This window comes from Prinia subflava, chromosome 11 (assembly GCF_021018805.1).
Source record: "Prinia subflava isolate CZ2003 ecotype Zambia chromosome 11, Cam_Psub_1.2, whole genome shotgun sequence".
In the NCBI taxonomy this organism is placed as follows: Eukaryota; Metazoa; Chordata; class Aves; order Passeriformes; family Cisticolidae; genus Prinia; species Prinia subflava.
This window is the reverse complement of record NC_086257.1, coordinates 23956203-23974901: the sequence shown is the minus strand read 5'-3', so window position 1 is coordinate 23974901 and position 18699 is coordinate 23956203. Positions and strand designations below refer to the sequence as shown.

The window sequence follows — 18699 nt, the reverse complement described above, 5'->3', positions numbered from 1 at the left end:
TTCTTGTTCTGGGCAATAATGTAACCAAACTGGACCTGAAACATCTGTATCCTTCTGCCATTTATTTTTACTTAATACTGAAAATAACTGAAAACAGGTAAAAATACAATGCAAGACTTTGGAAACCCCAGAAAAACCAGCTCAAAATTCCCTTTGCATGGATGGATGGCACTTCCCTGGGAACTGCAATCCCTAAAATCCCGGCCACAGTGCCAGAAAAGCAACACAGGAACGATTTCTCCTGAGAATATCCTGAAATTTAGATTTGATACCCAGGGTCTGGGTATCAAATAAATAAATAAATAAACTAACTGTATTTAGAACCTAGGGAAAACAAGGAATAAAATTACTTTTCCAAAATATTTTGCTTTGTTTTCTATTTAGCATCAGGGTGCTCAGGACTGGATGTGTGTGATAAAAATTGGAATTAAACACCTGTCCCATCCTTTCCAAATGTAATTAAAACACCCCAAATATTCTTTTTTTAGCTCTCAGATCCATTAAAAATCTCCACTTTTATTTGGTTTTCTTCAGAAATTTATGAACTGTGCAAAAAAGGGTCACACAATGATTTACAAATTTGCTGTATGTACAGATATTTAACATTTTGCTGGCAACATTTGAAAGATACATAATAAACCTTGTTAATGATGAATAAGCTGGTAATATATTTATAATATATTTATAATATATTTATAATATATTTATAATATATTTATAACACGAAGAGAATGCAGCCAGTTTGGGGTGTGAAACAGAGAAGTGTATCTTCATGAAATAACATATTAAAAAAATATTTACAAATCAAGTGCCTTGGGTAGAAAAAATACACAAAATATTCTCTTATTTTAAATATTCTTGTCAATTTTACACGTCAGATGCTACAAATGCTGTTTGTTACTTCCAACAACGCTGAAAGCACATTCCAAAGTATTAAAAAAATCCTTTTACTGCTGAATGTTTTGCTCAGTGACAAACCTGAGTTGCTGAATTATCTGAAATCATCTGTTGAAGAAGACACTGGTACATCCTAATAAATCTGTATTCCCACAACTGGGAGGGAAATATTTGTACTTGAGAGGCTCAAGCTCCATTTTGGGTTGCATTTTCAGCACTTCCAGTTTGCTGAATTTGTTTTTAGGGCAGTTTAAATGAGTCTGGAGAGGTCCCTGAGGTTGCAGAAATAACCAAACTGCTTAACTTGGGGCTTAAATTGTGACTTCAGTAGGGGCAACCCCGGTTAAAGAATATTAATGGCAATGAAGTTTAAAAATCACTAAGAGAGGAACTAAGAGTTAATTCTCTTTTTTTCTCATATATGTAGCCATCACTGGCACCAGAATATAAATCCAGCTCTAAATGAAAGGAAATAATTCATCCAAGGATTCAAACCTACTGAAATTCTCTCTCCTGTGGCCCACAAAATGTTTGCTGTGTGTTTTTTGTTTTTTACCACAAGCCAGCAGCACTTTGAAGATGCCCAAAAAGTGAATTATTGCTGCACGGTCACACTGGTCCTCACTGCAGGACTGGCTGCTGCTCGTTCTCTTTCTTTGGCAATTTCCATCTCTATCTTGGCTTTGATTTTATTCCAATCCACTTCCAGCTGTAAGAAGAGAGAAATTAAACACACAGAGTTCAACATCAGAGAGAGACAGGTCAGTTATTCAATTTCTAAATACAATTATAAAGTGTTGAGTGCCCAAACTCATGGAAGATAGGAAGGCACAGCTGAGTTCTGACTGAGCTTCCACCTTTTATTTTAATAAATCCCATTGTGCCTGGCAATAAAACACAAAAATAACCTGCTTCTAATTCAGTATCATGACATCAGTGTCCTGTTAGTGAAAATTTACCCCTGCATCATTAATTTAGGAGTGCTGTCTCCTCCAAGGAAGCTGAGAGGATATTAAACCAGTTACCTGCTCCAACAGAAATCACATTCCTGCTTGGAACTGCCCTCCTGCAGCAAGAAATGTTTTAGTTTGAACCTTGGCATTTCTGCAGCTGCAGAGAATTGGCATTTTCTGGCTGTGCTCTGTCAGTGAAACCTCAGGCAATGCACACAGCACGGTACCAGCACAAATGTGGGTAGGAAAGTTGTTTTTCCCAAAAAATGCTTGACAAGGAAAAAAAAAATTAATTATGGTGCATCTGATGACCATTAGAACATGTCCAAAAATGTCCCTGTGCAGTTCAGTTTATTGTTGGAGAATTAACACTGCCAAAGGTGGGATGGGAGAAGAAGTTCCAGGGCTGCACAGGGAATTTTCCTCTGTAATTGAGTAGTGGAATAACAGGGGGGATTCTCTAAGAGGGAAAGTGACATTAAATACCCACATTCTCAGGTGAAAATATAATAATAATAATAATAATAATAATAATAATAATAATAATAATAATAATACCACCTCAGTTCTAGAGGCATTGACTGGGTCCAGGATGTGTGAAAGATATTAAGAACCTGATATATAAAACAAGCAAAATTGTAGATCCTGCCTGGCTGCAGAAAAGAGAGGAAAAAAATTCCTTTTTTAAGCCTGAAGAGGTTTTAGGTTGTGAGAGGGAAACTGAGACCCTTTTTTATCCCTGAGAAGGAACAGCAGGACAAAATCTTGCTTTTCTTATCAATTTCTTTCTGATTGTGCTTTATGAGTCTGACAGGTGTGTGAAGAATTTAATTACAGCTGAAAATTCACATTAGGTGGATCCCTCCTACTCTCAGACCCAGCAAAGACCTCCAGCACCTGGATGAGGAAAAGGACTTTTTCCCTCCAGGAATCTCCTGAGTGAGAGCCAAATTTCCAGACTGAGTAAGCTGAAAAATCATCCTGCTCATGCTTTGTCACTGCCAAGGTGGAATTCCTTAGGAATCCTGATGGAATCTACAGCTTTCTCCAGGATTTTAAGAAAATCAGGATTATCTCCAATGTCTATCAGGGGATTTACATGATTTTTGCTCTAAAATGGGTTTTACAGAACACACACTTCCTGCACAGCAGCTGGAAAAGCTGCAGGATAAAAATGCTTGCAATCAGTGCTTTATTTTTCTGTATTTTCCAGGTCAATTACTGCAGAATGTTCATTAGGGGATGACTTTTGTTTAGGAAATGAGGATCCTTAGAAGTGCTAAAAGCTCATGAGTTCCATTAGAAATGGAACTTTATTCCAAATGCACTGGGCAGTGTCCGAGGCAAGGATGTGAATTCCCAGCTCAGGTGCTCCCTGCTCCATCAGCTGCAGTGGATAAAAGGATTTCACACAAAGGAAAGGCATTTTTGATAATTTTGATAATAAGGAGGGGAAAAGCAGGAAGGACTCAAGGGCTGCCCAGTGGAATTGAGCCTGTCCTGAGGGCAGTGTGTGGGAATATTCCAGTGGGATCCAAGATCCAGGTTCTGAACTGCAGGATGTGTCCCTCAGCCCTCAGGATCTGTGCAATACTGATAAACTGATTTACTGATGATGCAGAGGGTTTCCAGCAAATGTACCTTGATCTGTTTATTTATTTATCAGAGTGGTTTGCAGTTCATAAATATCCAGATTCCTTCAAAGATTGTTCCTGTTTCTATCCCTAAAATGCCACAAAAATGTTGGAAATATTTGAGAGACTCATTGAACCATGGTGAAGCTGAGCTCCCTGGTTATAGAAAACAACTGTGCCTTCACTTGTGTGATCTTTACCAGATATTAAATATATATTTGGTGACTCTTCAAATAAAACCCCAAATGCCCAGCTATTCCTGGCCAAGCAGCCCAGAATTAGCCCAAACCTGTAAGAATTCCAAATTTCTGTTCCCATTTGAACACAGAAGGACAAGGGAGGTGCAAACCCACCCCACCCTCCCAGGTGTGCCCTGGTGTGAGGCAGAGAGCAGCCCTGAGGGACACTTACACCTTCTGCATATTGCAAAAACCTTTGGTTGGTTTCTTTTTTCCCAAAATCTTCCAAGAATTTCTGTCTGTAAGCCAGGACCGTGTCCACGTGTGTCCTGTGCTTCACTGCCAGGTCCAGGGCTCTGGAATAAAGCAGGAATGGGCTGGGAATGCTCTGGCACCACCACAATCACCAAGGTTGTGCAGAAACTCCCAGGGTGAGGGCAGAGATCCCAAATCCAATTCCACATTAGGATCAGGAGCTTAAAAGCAGCCAGTGATGAAAAATACCCAACAATTATTCCCACTGGAAACCTCATCACATCATTAAGCTGACCCCAGGAGGCTTTTTATTTCAAGGAAATGCAGAATATTTCAGAGTTTAGCACAAGAATAACAATGTTTAGTAACTTTTTTCTCGTCAAAAATAGGTTCTGAACACTTATAATACACATTTATGATATATTCTATGTAATATTTATAAATACTGTATAGGTGGAAATGATCAGACACTGGATTAATCTAATTCATTACTCACACTTGGTTTCTTTTCAATGGTTTAAGAACAGTGATATTTGATATACACTGAGTTTTTAGATGATAGAACAAAAGAAAATTCTTTTCCTAATACGCAGCTTAAACCTCCCCTGATGCAGCTACAGATTTGTGGGGGAAAATCAACCTTTTGCCTGAATATATAAATATAACAGCAGAGAAATTAAGAGTAAACAGCTCAGAGGATCCTGTCAGAAAATGTGGGGGTTTTGTTTAAAGGAGAAATTCCTCCTTTGTTTTCTCAGCCTTAATTCACATTTTCTCCACCTCCACAATGCTGGGAGTCTGAGTAGCCACAGTTTTATTTTTAGCAACAAGACATTTTAAAGCAGCCCAAATTCCCCAGCCAGTCTGGGGCATCACTGAGGGCTCCTCTGCGCTAGCACTGATGAGAAAGCAAAATGTTATTTCAAAATGCTTCCAGGAGTATTTTGGGCTTTTATCACCAAATATTTGTGTTTTCTAAATACGACACAAAATGCTGGCTTTTTTTTTTCTATTGTGAGGCTATGATTTAATTTGTTTATTTGAAGTTGTGGGTGATTAGAAGATAAAAAAATGAGTCAGCAATAAAACAACTGATGGAAATAATTAGGAAAACTTATTTTAATGGGAACAAAGCCTTACCTTTCCCAGTTGTAAAGGTTAATGTTGACTTGGATAGCTTGGTAAACCAGGCCTGCCTGAAGCAGGAGGGTTTCAGCCTCCTGGCTGTTCCCACTGAAGAGCAGCATGTGAGCCAGCCTGGATTCCTTGGATGGCAGATCCTTGATGGAATTGATGTACTGGACTTTGTCAATCTGCTCAGGGGGAGCACAGCAAGGAAAACAATTAGTCAGCTTGGTTTTGCAAGCATTTAATTGGGATTTAATTCCATTTCCTTCATTGCATTCTCTTACCTCGCCGATTGCTGCATAGGCGATTTCAGCCGTGGCCATGTCCTTGTTGGCCACTGCCATGGCAGCCAAGCAAGCCCAAAGGGTCTGATCCTGAAATTCAAAATAAAAACATCTTCTGAACCTTCAAATGTTTATTATCCTGCTGTAGGGGACTCCTCACAGCAGCTACACAAAGCCTGGAAATGATGTGCAATATTACATTTATCTGTGTGTCATTTATGGCACTGTGGTTTAAGCCTCTTATTAGGAAATTATTAATTATTTCTCAGAACTAGGAATTAGAAAAACTGAATGGTAACATTAATAATAACATTACACCTTTTTATTAATATTTTTATTACTTTTATTGTTTCTTTGAAGGGTTTTTGGGTATTTTGCACAAGCTTGAGGAAAGCCCATGAACTCAGAGTCTCGGAAGATCCTAAATGACATTTTGATGGATTTTCAAATGACAACATCATGACAAAGACACACTAATAAACCATATTTTAAGATAGTTTAAGCTACCACATCTAAAACTCTGTTCAGACAGGGAAAATGTAATTCTGGACTTGCCAGTCCAGGAATGAAGGTGGTTTTCATGCTTTTGTTGAGTGTGTTCAATAATCTGGCAATGAAGACTTTGCAGTGTGAAGGTTTTTGGAAGGATCACTCTTGACTGAAATCAGAATTAACAGCTGCACTGAGCATGTTCTAAACACATTCCTGTATTTCCCAACTGCCTTTTCCACCACTCAGGACAAACCCTCCTGCAGGAAGCCCAGAATTTGGGAAAATTCCGATTGTTCAGAGAATCAAATGCTCCTAAATCTCTGTCACATTCTCTTCCTAATTCCCCTTTATTTAGAAAATCAGGTGATAAAATGCTGAAAGCTCAGCCTGAAATTATCCAGGAGATGAAATTTCCTGGAGTTGCTCCTTGATGGTTCCAAGTTGTTTCTTGCTGCTTTTTCCCCCCTCAGAAACATGAGCCACTTTGTTATTCCTGATTGGAAATACTTTTTACTCTCTCCTGGGCTGCCAAAATCAAAATATCCTGACTTGGATGCTTAAATCAGGTGATGTGGGACGCTCCAAATAAAGATTCTGTTACAATTAATTCTAATTATGCAGCCCAAATTATCTGGATGTGCATTAATTTAATGATTGGTTACACAAATATCTGAAATACACATTTAAGGTCATGACAAAAGGGCTAAACTTTTCTAGGAATAAACAGGAAGGAAGGCTCAAAGGGATTTTGTTTTAAAGACTACCACACTCACCTCATCTGTTGCTGTTGACTAAATAAATACAAAAGAAAGCAATGGAAAAGGAAAAAAATAAAAAAGAAAATAAGGAAATACGGAAAAACATGGAATGTACAGGTAATCCTGGAAATGTCACTTTTAATTTGTTTTATTAAGGCCCAGAAAATTTAAGTTTAGAACTGAATTCTGTGAGCACCTGTGTTCAATCCAGCTGGATTCTGGTGACTCTTCAAATCAAACCCCAAATGCCCAGCTATTCCTGGCCAAGCAGCCCAGTATTAGCCCAAACCTGTAAGAATTCCACATTTCTGTTCCCATTTGAACACAGAAGGACAAGGGAGGTGCAAACCCACCCCGCCCTCCCAGGTGTGCCCCGGTGTGAAGCAGCAGAGAAGCCCTGCTGGGTGTTTAGTCCTATGGGCTTTCAGTTCCATTATTGAGCAAAACCATCAGTGCTTCTTAAATTCTGACTAAACCATGAATTATGAAATTATGAATATAAATAATAAATAAATAAAGAATTATTATTTATGATGGGAGTTATGAAATTATGATGTTACAGAGCTAAGCCAACCACACCATTTTCCACGAGCTCCCAAAACACGAGCGACAAACCAGGCTGGAAACAAACAGTCCATTTGACACTGAGAACTGACTATTAAAGAACACCTAAAACCACGAATACCCCGTGGCACGGCATCTGAATATTGCCCAAAATCCCCTTTTTTTTTTCCCCTTTCTCCGGGTTGATGTTCCCCGAGATTCCCCTTGGGGCAGCCGTTCCCTGAGGTGGTGAAATCTTCCCCCAGGGTTGCTGTTCCCTGGGGTTGCTGTTCCCCAAGATAATAAGGTTTTCTGTCTCCTCTTTGCCCTGAGTGTTTCACACCGAAGGCAGAGACGACACTGTGAGTCCAGCAGCTCAGGTTATCAAGGTTGTTTATTTCATATTATCTACCAGTTCTTGTTGGGCTTTGCAAGGCGTCCCCAGCAAAGCAAGACACGCCGTTGGACTGGCGCTGGGCTGCTGCTGGACTGGGGCGGATCGGAGAGCCCCGTACCTTATGTACCGCACTCCCGACCTGTTGGAGTCCAGAGGATCCCTCTGACAGCCCTGGAGAATAAGGGGGCTGTACAGGGGGGTCTGGGATCTGTACAAGGGGGTCAGCCAGCCTCACACAGAGCCCAGAAAGACTCTGATTCTGGCTTCTATCCATGGAAGTGAATGCTCACATGAAGGAAGAATCACAGATCCTGAGAATTTTGAAGTAGATAGTAGTTTGTCACAGAGTATAAATATAGAGATTAGGATTCATAGTATACGGGGCTGAGAGGACAAGATGGAGGAATTGGGGAGTGGCCCCTAGTTTCCTTGTTCTTGTTCTCATCCCCCATCTTTTGCTGATTTGGACTTTAGAGATTGGTTTAGAATAGAACTGACATGTTAGCGTAGCAAGTTAGTATTGGTAATGTTCTGTAAACAATAAATACGTCTTGGACTGTGGTTGGGTCGGGGGTACGGTACATAAGGTACGGGGCTCTCTGATCTGCCCCAGTCCAGGGCAGCCCAGCACCAGTCCAACAAGAACTGTTAGATAATATAAAATAAACAACCTTGATAACCTGAGCTGCTGGACTCACAGTGTCGTCTCTGCCTTCGGTGTGAAACGCTCAGGGCAAAGAGGAGACAGAAAACCTTATTATCTTGGGGAACAGCAACCCCAGGGAAATACCCAGGGAACAGCAACCCTGGGGGAAGATTTCACCACCTCGGGGAACGGCCGCCCTGAGGAGAATCTCGGGGAACATCAAACCCCGAGACCGACCCAACCACAGTCCAAGACGTATTTATTGTTTACAGAACATTACCAATACTAACTTGCTACGCTAACATGTCAGTTCTATTCTAAACCAATCTCTAAAGTCCAAATCAGCAAAAGATGGGGGATGAGAACAAGAACAAGGAAACTAGGGGCCACTCCCCAATTCTTCCATCTTGTCCTCTCAGCCCCGTATACTATGAATCCTAATCTCTATATTTATACTCTATGACAAACTACTATCCACTTCTAAATTCTCAGGATCTGTGATTCTTCCTTCATGTGAGCATTCACTTCCATGGATAGAAGCCAGAATCAGAGTCCATCTGTGATAATTTAACCCTCCTTATTCCCCTCAAGGGTCTCAGCTAGCTCAGCCCTTCTCAGGCCTACGAGGATTATATCAAGAGAGACAGGATAAGGATTCAAAAGAGGCTCTCACCCTTTCTTTGTTGCAGATATCTTTATTCTAGGATGGTGTCCCAGGAGAGAGAGAGATCTCGGGGGACAGGGGTCTTTTCTCAGGGTTTCTGAGGGAGGGGCAAGCTGGCACACAGCCAATGGGGTCAGAAGGGGAAGGAAGGGTCAGACTACATGACAGGAGTTCTAGGGGTCCCTGAGGGTGTCGGAGTCTAGAACATCCCTCTGGCCACCCTGGAGGGTTTGGAGACCGGACAGGGGGGTCTGGGATCTGTACAGGGGGGTCAGTTAGACCCACACAGATCCCAGGAGGACACTGACTCTGATTCCTGTCCATGGGAGTGAACACTCACATGCAGGAAGAATCACAAATCCTAAGAATTTGAAATAAGTAGTGGATGGTTTGTTGTAGAATATAAATATAGAAATTAGGATTCTTAGCATATGGGGCTGAAGGGACAAGATGGAGGAATTGGGGAGTGGCCCTTGTCCTCCTTCTTCTTTCTCTCGTCCCCCATCTTGTGCTGAGTTGGGTTTTAGAGATTGGCTTAGAGTAGAACTGACATGTTAGTATAGGTAATAGGTATTGGTAAAATTTTGTAAATAAAAAATACGTCTCGGACAGTGGTTGGGTCAGGGGTACTGTACATAAGGTGTGGGGCTCTCTGATCCGCCCAGTCCCCCCCGTGTCCTGCTCTGTGGAGACACCTTGCAGAGCTGAGAAAGAACTAAGATAAGGTACCCTGCCAGGAAGGCCTGGCAGAGCTGAAAAAGGACTGAGATAATGAAGAATAAACAACCTTGGAAATGTGCACCGGCGGACTCAGTTTGTCGTCTCTACCTCTGGTGTGTAACACTTAGGGCAAAGAGAAGACCGAAAACCTTATTACCTCTGGGAACAGCAACCCAGGGGAAACTCCTAGGGAACAGCAACCTTGGGAGACCCTTATTACCTTGGGGAACACCAACCCCAAGGAGAATCTCAGGAAAACTACAACCCTGAGATGAGGGAGAAGAAACCATTTCCCCAGGGGGATGTAACACTTCTGGGCTCTGTGGGCGGCTGGCTGACCCCCTTGTACAGATCCCAGACCCCCCTGTATAGCCCCCTGACTCTCCAGGGCTGTCAGAGGGATCCCCTGGGCTCCAACCCCCTTTCTTTACCTTGAGGAAGCGGCAGAGGCGCAGGCCGCGGTCCCAGCGCGCGGTGCCGGCGTGCAGGTGCAGGATGGCGGCGTAGGGAGGCAGCTGCAGGTGCACCAGGGACCCGTCCGCCCTCCTCAGCGTCATCCGGCTGCCCTCGAAGCTCACGACCTGTGCGCTCCTGCTGAACTCGCTGCGGGCACAAAGGGAAAGGAGCTGCCATCATTGGTTTCTGCACGAGGGAATTTAACATCTGTTATTTGTCACCTGGTATTTTAATTTCTGATGTCATCGCGATGAATCTTCTCTGCTTGGTTCTGTGAAAAAGGCATATTGTGTGTGTGGCTCTACGCAGATATTTACTATATGTAATATGCTAGGTAGAAAAGTTATGCAATATTAACATTTTAAATAATATAGTAAATGGAGTTTTTAACATTGAATCTAAGTAAGAATTGTGTGTAAGGTATTGTCCTTAGCTCAAGAGCGAAGAGAAGATAACCCGGAGGTTTCTACACAGGGAGAACAATTACAACAAGCCAGACTAAAACCCCTCTTGGATGTTTCAGAGGGAAAGATGCAGATCTCCTTGAATCCACAAAAGCTACCTGGTTAAGCCAGACTCCAGGACGCCAGGGGTTTTGCAAAAGGCTCTTGGCAAACGGGCTTTTCTTAGATAAAGTATGCATAATCATTAAAGTTTGTCCTCAAAAATAGAGAGACTTCTCTCTAACGGGGCCCTTCTCCTTCACAGACTTTGCCTGGGAGGGAGGGGGGACGTAGTCCCGGGCTACCTTTCTTTGCTCTTATTGCCTGATTATTTGTCCTGTCTCTGAAGACTTTTTAAACTTTTATTATTGTATTAATTTTTTTGTAACCAATTTTTATTCTTTATTAAATTTTCATTAATTTCAAAAAGCGAGTTATTGGCATTTATCACAGTTCTTACAAAGCCTGAGGTAATGTTTGATGAGAAAGAATTCAAATTTTGTTTTTACCTCGAGATGCTGCTCTGCTTTCAAACCATGCATCATCACTTCAACCCCAACCTCCCCTTATAAAACAGTTCATAAGGGAACAGTTATAATAAAACCCCAACAATTCCCTTATAAAACCCTTTTTTTCCTCATTTTCCAATCAAGAAACAGGAGAATTTTAAAAGTTGCAAGGGCAGCTTTTACTCCTCCTGACCTCAATTCATTAGGAAATGAGAGAAATAGTTAAAATAAATGATATTTGGATTAAAAAAAGCTTTCTTACGTGGCATCTTTTTCATAGAGGGTTTTTGGGAGCAGATCTTTGTCCACGTAGACTGTGTTGGGATAATACCAGACCGTGAACCTGGAATCCTGAATCCCACACAGGATGTTGCAGCTGTCATTCCAGGCCAAGCTTTGCACCATGCTCCCTGCATTTACAGGAGAAATAATTACAATAAATAAATAAATAGATAAAGAAAGAAAGGAGACATTTCCAGGAGAAGCTGCAAAATAAAGGGAGTTCTAACAAGGTGGTTATTCAGCATTTTTGGTTGCTTTTCGAAGGTTTTAACCCCAAATTTGTAATGTTTTAAAAGCTGCTTGGCATGGGATTGATAGAAGAATTATCAGAATTTAGATAAAATTTGCTGAAATTGTTTCTACCTCTATCATATAAAAGCCACAGGTTGTTTTTTTTAAATTTAGTTTCACTATTAATTAAGCAGAATATTGTCTCTTGTATTAAATAAAAATTTATTTCCCTCCCAGCACCTTCCCAAACATCAATTTGAATTTTTCTCACCTATTTTGACAATTTTCTGCTCCTTCCCAAACCTCTTCACGGAGGTGATGAAAAGATCTCTGTTCTTATCAATAAAAGCAATTTTTCTCTCACTTGTCAGTCCTTTCTGGTCCAAAGCAATCTCCACAATCTCTGTCTGAAAAGATAAAACAGAATCTCTGGTTTTTATTTTGGAAATTTTATATTTGGATATTCAAACAGATTTTTTTTTCCTAAAACCAAGGCACAAAATTCTTTGATAAACTGGGTTGGAAAACCACTTTGTGTGTGATTTCTCTGTGGAATAAATCATTCCATGGGGTTAGAATTGAGATTATTTTAAAGTCCTTCCCAACCCAACCCATTCCATACTTCTGTGATTTTATAAACTGAATTTCATGAAGATTAAAACAACTCTGAAGACAACACAAAGCATTAAAAGTCAGCTGAAAAGCTCCTTTCTATTAAGATTTTAAAACCTTTAATGGGCTTTTAGTTCCATTATCAAGGAAAACCATTAGTGATTCTTAATTTTGGAGTAAAATAAAGACATTAAAGCCTCCCCTTTACCGTGTGGGTCAGAGGTTTTCCATCACCCAGAGGCTTCCCAGATAAAGCTTCAAATATGTAGATAACTGAAGAAAAAGAATTACATATTACAGAAATTATTATATATTATTATGATATATATTAGCATATATAATATATATTGTTATATAATTTCTTAATAATTATATATTGTGTAGTTTATTAATTAAAAGCAGAAGTTCTTAATGGATTTTCCAGTGATTTCATTCTTTTCTGAGTGTAATTTAGTGCAAGTGGATCAAATGTTCTGTGTGAGTTTCACCAGTGATTTTCACATGGTGGTGAAAAACAAAATCTTAGAAAAAAATGGATTTTCATTCCCTATCCCTATTTTTAATTTCCCATCTCAAATGGGGCTTTACAGGAATGACACCAAATTGTGATAAAAGCCTGCACTCAGAATTTGAATAAATCCACATTTCAATATCAGATGGACTCAATCTTAACCCACAATTTAATGAATGGGGATGTTTAGAAAGAGAGAAAACTGAAAAATCTCATCAGGAGTAAAAACTTATTCAAATATTTTCTACAAATATTCCATGGATGAACTGGAAATTCAGAGCCAAACCATTCTCTTGAAGTTTTTAAATAATTTTAAGCAAGACCCATGACTGGAGTTCATTGTTCTAATAAATACATGTATTTTTATGTGAAATAAAGCAGAATTTACCCTTCTCATCAGCTTTGTCCTTCACTGCCAGGGTGTCATTGCTCAGGGACACTGTCCTGGCATTTAAGACATCTGTTCTCAGGCCAGGATATTTTGGAGAGGAAATTAATCTGCCTTCATAGGAATACAAATAAAGTCCTCCACCATCCACAAGAAGAAAATGCCTAAAAAAAAAAAGAAAAAAAACCACCCAACAACAAAGAAGTAAATCACTAAATAATATAAAAATGGTATTTTCAACAATGGGAAAGTCATTGTTTAACATCCTGCAACTTTCTTTCAGTTTCCATCACTCCTAAGCTTTATATTTTCAAGATATTCTGACAGTTCTGCATGGAGAAGTTTGCTTTTTAAGTATAATTTTTTTTCCAGGAGAAATATTTGTTTTGTGAAATATTTATGATTTTATCTGGGTATTTTTTGTTTATTTCTGATATTTCAATTTGAGTTTAATTTATGATATAGATGTATATAATACACAAATCTATTATAAATATAACAAATAAATAAATTTATTTCTAATACAGATAATAAATAGAAGTATTTATTTATTTAATAGTTATGTTCAGAATGAGGATTTTAAGAAGTTTTAAGGTACCTTTCTGCTTGGAGGATCAAACTCACAGTTCCCTCCTTCAGGTCAAAGATCAATGGAGTGTTCCAATTCTTTGTCCTGCAAATGTCAAAAAATCAGCATTAAAATCATTAATTTCCACATATTTCAAACATAAAGTTGGATTTTTCATCATCAAATATTCCTAAAAGGGAGGTTTTCTAATTTCAAACAGCATTTAGGAAACCAAGGAACCCTGATAAGCACAAAATAGGATGGAATAACACTTTTCATTATTCCATCCCTTCACACCAGCAGCAGCTGCCCCAGGAGTCCTAAAACCCAACAAAATTATATTTATATGGATTATTCTGTTTTAAAAATGTTTTAAAAATATTTAAAAAATATTTCTGACTCTTTTGCAGTGACCCGCACTGGCGTTCACTGCGCAGATATTCCACCGAATACCCCAATTAATTAAAATAAATTAATTATTGTGCTTCCAACCCCCATTCTGCCCCTCTTTCCCAAGCAATCCGAGGAGGAGGAATTTATTTTACTCACGAAAACACATAACACTGCAGGGAAGTGGCAACCACCAAATGCCCCTGGCTCAGGGAGGCTTTGATGACCCTGTCCCGGAATTCCAGCACGTCCACGGCGTCGTTGGTGACGTTGTGCACCTGAGCAGAGGGAATGGGAATGGAATCAAACAAATTCCATTGAAATTCAAATTAATCTGTGAAATATTCCTGCTGAGAAAATAATTAGAGATGGAGGAGGTCTGAGAATTCCCGTTCTCAAACTGTTTAGTTGTTATTTGAATATTTGAAATAAACACGTCAATGTTTATTTGTTATTTAAATAAATGTCAGTGTTATTTAAATAAACACTTCACCCAATGCAGCAATATGCAGGATTGGGATGAAGATGCTGCAGAGCTCTGGAACTTGAATGATTCCACACAGGAAATTCAGGAGATGGGCTGTTGTGGTTTTGTTATTCTGCTTAAAATTTGCTCAAAAAAATTAGAATTTGCCTCAAATCAACACAGATTTTTCAGCTCAGAGATTTTAGGGAGCTAAAATTCCAAGGGGGACCTTAAACAAAAAAAATAAGCTGTTTTTTTGTGGGGTTTTGGGGTTTTTTTTGAAGATGTCACCATCCTGAGGGTGGTAACTTCCTTCTGATGTTCTCCATTATGCACCAACTGCAAAACAAGGACTGACCTCAATTATTCCCAGAGCCTAAAAACCATTTCCAAAGTTAATTGCTGTGCCCACCACAGCATCACTAATTAACTTTGCCATTGTAATAGTCAGGAAAAAAAATCCATCTGCAAGTTTTTGGTAGGATTTTGTAGGATTTCCCTGCATAAGATATAGGAATAAAATCACTGTAAAAGAGTGAAATTCAAAATGAGTCAGGGTAAGCTACATTTCCTGACTCTTTGCATATTCAAAAAGAGAATTCAAATCCCATGGAGATCATTCCCAAGTCCATCTGGTACGAGTCGATGTCTGGGAATGAGGGAAAAAATTGGGAATTTGGGGCTGATTTGTGCTCTGTGTTCCCAGACACTGACTCACAACATCCCACCCACAGCCCCAACCCCAAATCCAGCCCTGCTGCTGCTCCAACTCTTCTCAACTCCAAACCCAACATGAAAAGGAAAAAAAAACCATTTAAGGGTCTAATTAAGAATTTAGGAACTTGATGCTGAAAAGCCCAAATGTGTAATTTGGAAACTGTGGAAGGATGGAAATCTTCATTATCCTGGAGAATGAACTGGTGAGTCAATGTCTGGGAACACAAATTCAATTCAGAATTCCCATTTTGCACTAAAACGAGCTCTGTGATCAGCCTGCCCAGCTCTGAGGTGATTTTACCTTCATGGTTCTTCTCTTAATTAAGGTGATTTCCAGGTTTTTCCACTTCCAGTGCTGCTCCACCACGTGGGCAAAGATGACGTGGCCGTTCCCACAGGCCCCGGCCAGCTGGGTGCCATCCATGGACCACGAAATGGCAAAGATGCTGCCAGTGCTGGGCTTCTCCAGGGCATAGGACCACTGGAAAAATGAGAAAATCATAATTGAAGCTGCTCTGGACCTTCTAGAAATCGTTTATTGTCATAAATAGGTGTGTGGGATCGGGATTTTTCAAGAAGCACCAATAAATGAAGTTTTTGTTGCATTGGGGTTGGATGTTGAAGTCAGACTCTGGGAAAGAAAGAAGGAAAAGCATCAGATATGGCAGAAATTCAAAAGTCACAATGCTTGGAGTGCATCAGGTCCCAGTTCTCTATTCAGAATTTATTCTGAATGTATTCTCATTCATAAATCCAGGCAATCACTAGATAAAATTAAGGTGCTTAAGAAATAATCACATTTCCTCCACTCTGTTACTGTCCAAGTGAAGGATTAATTTAAAATTTCCTCCAGCAAAGACCTTAAATTCTTAATTCCCTCAGCCTTATCCACAAGACTTCTCTGAAGTTTAGATCCCTATTAATAAATTCTTGTCAAAAATTAGAATTTTCAGACGTTCTTCAATTTCCTGCATATCAGAAACACAAATCACCCTGAATCTCCAAACAAATAGAGATTTTCCCTGAAAATGGATGACAAATAAAAATTAAATAAACTTTTTAGGGAATTTTAGGAAGATATTAAAGCAGATTTTAAAACAAATCTCAATTATTTCCTCTTTAAGCAATAGAATTTTTTTTTAAATGTAGTAATTGAAGAACTACCTGAATATTCCAATATATTTTGAAGTTTTGAAGAGCAAATCAATAATAAAAATCACATCATTGAAGTTAAATGTCAACATTGGATTGACTTTTGGATACATGAAATCATCCCAAAAAGGGCACAGCTGGAAGAAAATCCTCCCCTGATGCTTCTAATACATTTTATATTCTGATTTCTTCTGCAGAGCATAAAACCCTAAACATTAAGTCCTTCACACAAAATCTTTGTATGATTTAGGTGGAAGGAAATCACAAAAATTTCAGTAAAATAAAAGTGTTGGATTTAAAAGGTTCCTTAAAAGGAAGGAAATTGCACTGGGTGAAATCCAGCCCCAGTGCTGCTCCTGGTTTGGGAATCCCGAGTGCAACTAAAGCTCATTTTTATTTTTTTACACCCCAGGGTGGGTAAAAGGTGATTCCTGGCCTGAATTTCCATTTCCAACGCTGATTTCAGGGCTTCACCTTCCCCATCACCTCCTGGCAGTGCCAGGGAAGGAAATCCCCATTTCTGAATTCCAAGGAAGGAAATTCCCATTTCTGAATTCCAAGGAAGGAAATTCCCATTTCTGAACTCCAAGGAAGGAAATTCCCATTTCTGAATTCCAGGGAGGGAAATCCCCATTTTTGAACTCCAAGGAAGGAAATCCCAATTTCTGAATTCCAGGGAAGGAAATTCCCATTTCTGAATTCCAAGGAAGGAAATTCCCATTTCTGAATTCCAGGGAAGGAAATCCCAATTTCTGAATTCCAAGGAAGGAAATCCCAATTTCTGAATTCCAGGGAAGGAAATTCCCAATTTCTGAATTCCAAGGAAGGAAATCCCCATTTTTGAACTCCAAGGAAGGAAATCCCAATTTCTGAATTCCAAGGAAGGAAATCCCAATTTCTGAATTCCAAGGAAGGAAATTCCCATTTTTGAATTCCAAGGAAGGAAATTCCCATTTTTGAACTCCAAGGAAGGAAATCCCCATTTCTGAATTCCAAGGAAGGAAATCCCCATTTCTGAATTCCAGGGAAGGAAATCCCCATTTCTGAATTCCAAAGAAGGAAATCCCAATTTCTGAATTCCAAGGAAGGAAATCCCCATTTCTGAACTCCAAGGAAGGAAATCCCAATTTCTGAATTCCAAGGAAGGAAATCCCCATTTCTGAACTCCAAGGAAGGAAATCCCCATTTTTGAACTCCAAGGAAGGAAATCCCAATTTCTGAATTCCAGGGAAGGAAATTCCCAATTTCTGAATTCCAGGGAAGGAAATCCCAATTTCTGAATTCCAGGGAAGGAAATTCCCAATTTCTGAATTCCAGGGAAGGAAATCCCTGTTTCTGACCAGCCCATAACTGCTCCTCTGCTTGGCCAGGACGAACGCAGCCCCCAATTAGTCTCCTGTAATTAATTAAAGGCGCCTGCAGCCCCGGAGCTCTGTCCCAGATGTTTTTTCCAGATGTTTTTCCCAGCTGGGATCTGTCTGGAGCAGTCTGGAGGAGCTGCCCCAGGCCCGGGATCCTCCCAGGCAGAGGCGGCTGCTCCAAGGTCGCTTCCCCTGGATCAGGGATCCACCCAGGAGGGCTCCAAGGACACCAAATCAGAATTAAAAACCTCTGAGGAGCTCCAGGAATGTTTTTTTGGAGCTGCTTTTCCATGGAAAGCACAGACACTGCAGCTCTGACGGGATCCATTCCCAAAATTCCCTTTTTTTTTTAATAAACTTTTTTTTTTTTCTTCAGGCCATTAAGAATCACACAGATATTTCCAGATCATAACCTACATTAAAAAAAACCCAAAAAAAGCCATTTGCAAGCTTCATTTTCCAGCTGTTTTGAAGGCTGTGTGGAACTCGGAGCACTGCAGTGATTCATGCTCCCTGCAGATGTCTGGGCCGTTTATCATGGCCATAAAATGTTATCAGAAAAATCATTTCAGCTCTTCATTTTTAAACAGAAACAATTTAAAAACTGGAAGAGCTGCTGAGAATTCCCAATACATGGATTTTTTGTTTTTTAGGAAAGGTCTGACTGTGACTCCAGGAATGAATGTTGGTCCAACAATATTCAATATTTTGGGTTCTACTCTTCCTGTGCCATTATTATTTTTTACTGAACAAACCCAGGAGCTTTCAAGGTTTCATTTTATTAAATAAATCCAGAAAAGAAGCAACTCGAGATTCCCTTTTCTGATTGCACAATAGAGTAAAAGTTTGCAGAATGCTTTCTTCTTTTTTCCAAAGATACCAGGCAATATTCCATATTTTAAGTACAATTTCTGGTAAAAATTGATAGAATATAAAAATGTAAGAGGATCAGTCAAATATACAAACTGCCAGTGCAGTAAAATGGCCAAAATTCACTCTGTAATACAAGGAAAAATTTCAAGAATGTATAAAATAATTTTAAAATTATGGATTAATGGAAAAA

At 39.6% G+C, this 18699-nt stretch overlaps 1 protein-coding gene across 3 annotated transcripts in view; it reads right to left on the bottom strand.

Moving 5' to 3' along the window:
- Positions 1-496: 496 nt before the first annotated feature.
- IFT80 (intraflagellar transport 80) overlaps positions 497-18699 on the bottom strand; it is a 33896-nt gene continuing 15693 nt past the window's right edge. For all 3 annotated transcript variants that reach the window (XM_063408447.1, XM_063408448.1, XM_063408446.1), the window contains 12 exons: positions 15425-15604; positions 14100-14218; positions 13581-13655; positions 12983-13146; positions 12292-12356; positions 11743-11878; positions 11221-11368; positions 9982-10153; positions 5331-5420; positions 5059-5231; positions 3896-4019; positions 497-1606 (listed from right to left, as the gene is read on the bottom strand). In XM_063408447.1, the coding sequence (XP_063264517.1) occupies positions 1493-1606; positions 3896-4019; positions 5059-5231; positions 5331-5420; positions 9982-10153; positions 11221-11368; positions 11743-11878; positions 12292-12356; positions 12983-13146; positions 13581-13655; positions 14100-14218; positions 15425-15604 (1560 nt within the window). In that variant the 3' untranslated portion in view covers positions 497-1492. The remainder of the gene's footprint in view (positions 1607-3895; positions 4020-5058; positions 5232-5330; positions 5421-9981; positions 10154-11220; positions 11369-11742; positions 11879-12291; positions 12357-12982; positions 13147-13580; positions 13656-14099; positions 14219-15424; positions 15605-18699) is intronic.